The sequence below is a fragment of the Eleutherodactylus coqui genome, chromosome 7 (genome assembly GCF_035609145.1).
Source record: "Eleutherodactylus coqui strain aEleCoq1 chromosome 7, aEleCoq1.hap1, whole genome shotgun sequence".
NCBI classification, from domain to species: domain Eukaryota; kingdom Metazoa; phylum Chordata; class Amphibia; order Anura; family Eleutherodactylidae; genus Eleutherodactylus; species Eleutherodactylus coqui.
This window is the reverse complement of record NC_089843.1, coordinates 89,270,917-89,276,916: the sequence shown is the minus strand read 5'-3', so window position 1 is coordinate 89,276,916 and position 6,000 is coordinate 89,270,917. Positions and strand designations below refer to the sequence as shown.

Here is a 6,000-nt window from a genome sequence, read left to right as displayed (position 1 = left end):
ATGGGGCGGTCGTTAAGGGGTTAAAGCAACCTTCCTGTCCTGGACAACAAAGATGGATGCACCGCTTCTCTGACTACCAGATGAACACCGTGCATTAGTATGCATCATTAGTCTAAGACACTATATGCTGCTTTGATTGGTCAGTTGTGCCCATGTGAGTTAGCATTGGCCAGACAGAGTAGCGTGTAGGGTCTTAAAATACAGAGAGAGGGTGTTTCCATCTTTGTTTGTCCAGGACTGGAGGGTTGCGTCAATAAATCTGGCCTAAAGTACATGTACGTGGAGACCAGATCCACCTTCCAGCAGAGCAATGACAAATGTTGCAAATATTGCTGCTGAAATATCACACTTCATAATATTTTAGCTGCATGGTTTATGGCAAAAAACTAGCCCACATTGGCACATCCTTTGCCAATACTTTGTCTAATGCATGTCATGCAAGACTGACAAAGGCTTGGTACAAAAGCTCACAGAACAGGACCCATAACTGCAAAAGCAAATATACAATTTATGATAATCTGTGACCAATGTGAAGTATCCCATCCACCCACCAAATCAGCCAATTGTGAGAGGTCAATAACTACATACAGGCAAGGCAACAATTTCATAGAAAATATTTAATCATCACAATCGACCAATCTCTAAAAGGCAACAAACTCATCCTGCCCAATAAAATACAAAACACAGTGAAGAATGTATATGCAGAAGTTTCAGAAATTCTACAATGTGGCTACTGAGGAATCAGAATTTCAGCAAACTCTACAAATGTTAGGCGATTTGGAATAGGGATTCTGCTTTTCTATTAAAATAAATGATATTAATAGGAGGAAATCTGTTTGGACAGATTGAAGGCTTAACTGAAGACATGGGATGTATCAAGATGAAGAGCACATCTGTCAAGGAGCATTTCCTGCAATCCCAATAGAAGCGGGCGCTCTCTGTAGAACGGTCGTCAAGTAGACGTCATTTGGCCTTTCATGTGAGTGTTGAAATGTCTCTGTTTCGGCATCTTATTTCTATCACAGTTCATTGTGATTGAGCCCATCTTTAGACACGCGGCTTGTTAAGTCCTGGAGATGCTTCTTTACCTGCATGGAATGAGAACACAGATGTATCCTAAGAGTTATTTTACGTAATTCTCTGGATCCGACTGACTGCTATGGAGGGAAGGTGAGCCAAGCTGGAGAATAAATGTGACAAGTGCAGTGAACGAAAAGCATAAAAAGGGAGGAATGAAGAAGTAATGAATGAAGAATGATTTATTAACAAGAGACATTAAAGGGGTTGTCAGAGTATAAAATCCTATTATTTTTGTTGTAACCCTCTCCAATCCACTGTCTGACGTCTAAAGACATTATGATTTAAAGCTGTACAGCTTTCAATGTTGGAAGATGTCCATTGGGGTTCTCTTACAGAATATCGGCAGCCTCTCTGCTGTCAGAGCCTAATCCAATGTGTCACCTCATGCAGTACCAGCTTTAGCCAGCAGATAGCACTGTTGTATAACTGAAAAAGAATAAGCCCCCTAGGAAAACCAGAAAACAAATTGGATTGGGAAGGGTAAATGGCCAGGCATGTGAAAAAAAAAAAAAAACTAAATAAAAGGAACAAGAAACAGCAGAGCAGCTCCAGTAAAGACTTTGCTGTAAGCACAAACCAGAAGTTAGGCGATTTCTGCAGCCAATCAGAGGCGGCAACGTCACCACCCATTTTCTTGGCATCAGCGCTCACATTCTGGGCGCCACAAATTCGGAATAGTGACCTTGCGGCCTCTGATTGGCTACTGTGGTCACCTGACTTCAGGTCTGTGCCGATGGCGGGATCTTCACCGTAGCCACTCCAATGTTTAACGGGGAATGAAGAGAGGCAAGTATTGCTTCTTTTGATATTTTAATCACATGCTTGGCCATTTATTTTTTTTCATTAAAACATTGAAAGACTGCAGCTGCATCCGCCCCTATCTTGTCCATTTTTATTTGGTCTTGCAACATACTACTGTTATAGGGAGGAAGAACAGATTACCCAACCAGACTAATGTTATGGGGTATTCCAGATTACACAGCTAGACTGTTGCTATAGGGGGATGGTCTAGACTACACATATTCCTGTCATACGAGGTGTTCCAGGAGTGCTATAGACTATACAACTTCAGTTACTTTTTCTTGCAAGTGAACCCTTTCAAATGACATTGATTTCTGCAATAATTACCGATATGTGATCTGACTGTTTGTTATTCAGGGCACAAGACGATTGTACCGTTCAAGTATTTGATGGAGTAACCATCCATCATGGAGGGAAAAAAGGGAACCTTTGTGTTAAGGACTCGCCAAGGGCCAATTTGCAAAAGGTGTTTCAATTAAGGGGATGAGATTGGAAGCATGGGTTTTACAGGTACTCTACCCATTAAAGACAGGGTACTGACAACGGTTCTGTTTTAACTTTAAGGAAGATTAGTTAGTGTGAACCCATGCCTCAATGCAAAGAAGTTCAGAAGACCTCAGAAGACTGCTATAGAGATGAATAATGATGGAAAAGTCTACAAAAGCACTACTACAAAGAAATCTGTGTACATAAATCCACCGTTTGAAAAATTATCTGTCAGAAGGAGAAAATAGAGAATTTTTGCAATGCTGCCTTGAAATGGACATCTTAATATCACTCCAGGCACACAATAAGCAATCCTGGAAGAACCCAAGGGAAACAGCAAAACAGCAAAAGACCTAGAGGAGACTCTAAAACTACAAAAACCTCTGGTCATGTGTCCACTATTGGAAAAACACTGGCATTCATGAAAGAATACAACAAAAGGAAGCCGCTGTTGTCCAAAAAAAAAATCCAAAAAAGGCAAAAAGAAAAAAAATATATATATTATTGCTGGTATCTCAAGTTTCTCAAGACCATCTAGATGTTCCAGAGTGCCTTTCAGAAAGTGGAAATTTGTAGCATAAATGCACAATGCTGTGTTTGGAGAAAGAAAAAACAAATTAAGTGTACACCAGCGGAAAGACTTCATCGCACCTCGGTATCATGGTTTGCTGCCTCAGGGCTTGGATGCCTTGCAATCATTGAGGGAACAAAACGTATCACAACATTTTACAGGAGAATGTAAAGGGCAGCAGTCCAGCTAAGGCCTTATGCACACGACCGTGACGGGCTCCGCAAGCGAAATACCGCAGTGGAGTCCGTCACGGCGCCCCCCCAAAGACCCAATACTTACCTCCAGATCTGCTGCCCAAAATCCTGCATGACGCTCCGGCGCGCATGCGCAGTACAGCGCATGACGTACCGGAAGTGTCATATGACGCGCAAGTGGTGTCAGATGACCCGCCGGCAGCGTCATATGATGCGTCCAGCGGTGGGCGCGGTGCATATTCACGCCATATAGCGTGACGGGCGGCTTCCATTGACTACAATGGAAGCCGTCCGCGCGTATAACCATAGCAAATAGGACATGCTGTGGGTAATTTCATGCTGCAGAATTCCGCGGTGGAGAATTATATCATCACATTTATTTTGCACTCTGAACACTGTAAAAGGGAAATCTAAAAAAAGGGGCAGAATTTTTTCCCCCCCAATCCTCTGAAAAAAAAAAAAAGTTAAACAATTATGTGTACCTAAAAATGATACCATTAAAAAAAACCAAAACAAGCTCTCATATGGCTTTGTCAATAGGAAAATTTAAAAAAAAAAAAGTTTAAAATAGCTCTAGGAATGTGACGATGAAGAAAAAAATTAAAAGTTAGTTTGTCAATAACCTGCCAAAAGGCTTGGTTACTAAGGTGTTAATCACGCCATAGCTCTGCTTTGTTGTGTTTAATGTACATACGTTTCATCAGCTATAATCTATGACCCCAACCTGATCAAGAGGCCCATGTAGCTTCTAAAGCTTGCAAGTATATTTTTTCTGGTTAGCCAATAAAGGCATCATGTCTGTAATATTTGTCTTTTTTTTTTTAATACAACAGTATTTAACCTCTTCACGACCGCTGATGGGAAATTTACATTGAGCGGTTGTGAAGGGTGTATGGAGCGTTCTCGGTAGCAAAGTCCGCTCCGCACCCGAAGTCTATCAGCTTCTTCTGACAGCTGCTGTGGCATGGCTAGATAGGAAACATTAAAAAAATAGCTATATACTGCAATACTGAGGTATTAAAGTATACAGTGCGAGCGATCAAAGGTTCGCAAAGTTAAGTCCCTGTGATAATATGTCATTTTTACTGCACTGTGAATGCCATACAAAAATAAACCCCCAAAAATGGCACAATTGTTTTTTTTACATTTCTCCCCACTTAAGAATTTCAGAACGTTTTTCCATACATTATATGGCACATTAAATGGTACCATTAAAAACAAACCATCATATGGTCAGGTCAATGGAGAAATTAAAAAGTTCTGACTCTTGGAATGTGGGGACAAAAAAACAAAAATGAAAAAATCTCTAGTCCTGAAATGCTTAACAGCGATTTCAAAATATATGTCATAAGTCAGAGCCCTGGCCTCAACCCCATCGAGAAGCTGTTGCACGATTTTGAAAGGGCTGTGCACGCAAGGCATCCCTGAAATACTGATGAACACATTTGCAAAGTGGAAAATCCCTGAAAACTGTGCAAATCAGATTTACAGCTACAGGAAGCATTTGGGCGATGCTGGTAAAGGGGGTTCTGGGGGGGAGGATCTACAGGTTATTAAATTCAAGGGTTTATTTAAGATCCTGCTACACGGAGCGAGAAATTAGTAGAATAAGTGAACTATGAGTCGTTTGCTTTAAAATGCTGTCAATTATCTACATCTGCTATCAGCAGATGTAGATAATTGGTTTGATTTTTTCTCATTCACTTGATCATTGGTCATTCAGGGCACTATACCAGTGAATGTGAGCAACCGACGTATTACACGGACATATTACGTGAAAAATACACTGCACCGCGGAATTCCGATGGTCGGCAGAAGTCCTTGGAAGGACTTCTAATAGCTTAAATAGCAGCAGCCCAGGTAAACTCCATTCCCCTCTCTTTTTCCCCCCCTCTTTTCCCCCCAGCCCTCATAGGAGTCTATGGGAGCTTCCAGCATTTTTCGTCAAAAGATAGGGCAGCGTTACAAAAATCGGCAATGTTCATACCAGATTTTATTAGCAATCAATACAGAAATTCAAGTAATCCCAAAGGGTTTACTTACTTTCTCTTGCAAGTGTATACTGACGTTATAAGGGGTGCTCCAGACTATATAAGAAACACGTTACATAACTAGCAATGAGAAGGTGAAATGTAAAATCCAGTAAGAGGTGCATATAGTAAATCTCTGTACACTCACACCATGACCGCAAACAATTTTAGAATGGCAGCTGCTCTTTCAATTATCAGGATTATGACAAGGTAAATACGGCACATTAATAATGCAAGTCCCTATTAAGTACATCGACCACATCAGACAAATGTCAGGAGCTGGAGAACATCTTACTGGTGGTGAATACCGATGGAGTTTTCTGTTGGACATTCAAGATAATAACCCAGAGTGTCCTCCTTTATGAGCTACAGTAGAAAATGTATTTATCACCTATAAACTTACAAGGGCACAAACTTTTCAGACAACTTATTCTCATCTACTAGATTGCGTTACGCTTATCATTTCTGTAATATACTTTCATGTTGTTGCTTTACCACTGTAAAGGAACAGTGATATTGGAGATTGGAGCTGTAGTTAGATTATTTACATATTCACTGTGCATTCTGGGAAAAGTGAAGAGTCACTGCGAGCGGGAAGATTGCTGGGTTTAGCCGGGTCTAGTTGCTTGGAGGACAAATCGCCAGACCAGAGATTGGAGCTCCAGGAAGATAATTTACACATTGCCCGACATCGCCAGACCGTTTTTACACTTTGTAGCTTATAGGTTATGAATCTTCACTACAATTCTTGACTTTTAGAAGTTTGGACGTGGACATCAACTGATGTTGATGGAAGAGGTAAGAAGCTATATGGTGAGCTACAAAGTATGCTATATGT

The 6,000-nt window shown here is 40.9% G+C and overlaps 1 protein-coding gene across 1 annotated transcript in view; it reads right to left on the bottom strand.

Moving 5' to 3' along the window:
- Positions 1–597: 597 nt before the first annotated feature.
- The window catches only part of LRPAP1 (LDL receptor related protein associated protein 1), a 43,496-nt gene continuing 38,093 nt past the window's right edge, over positions 598–6,000 (bottom strand). The window contains exon 8 of the mRNA XM_066573352.1: positions 598–1,088. Coding sequence (XP_066429449.1) covers positions 1,020–1,088 — 69 coding nt within the window. The 3' untranslated portion in view covers positions 598–1,019. The remainder of the gene's footprint in view (positions 1,089–6,000) is intronic.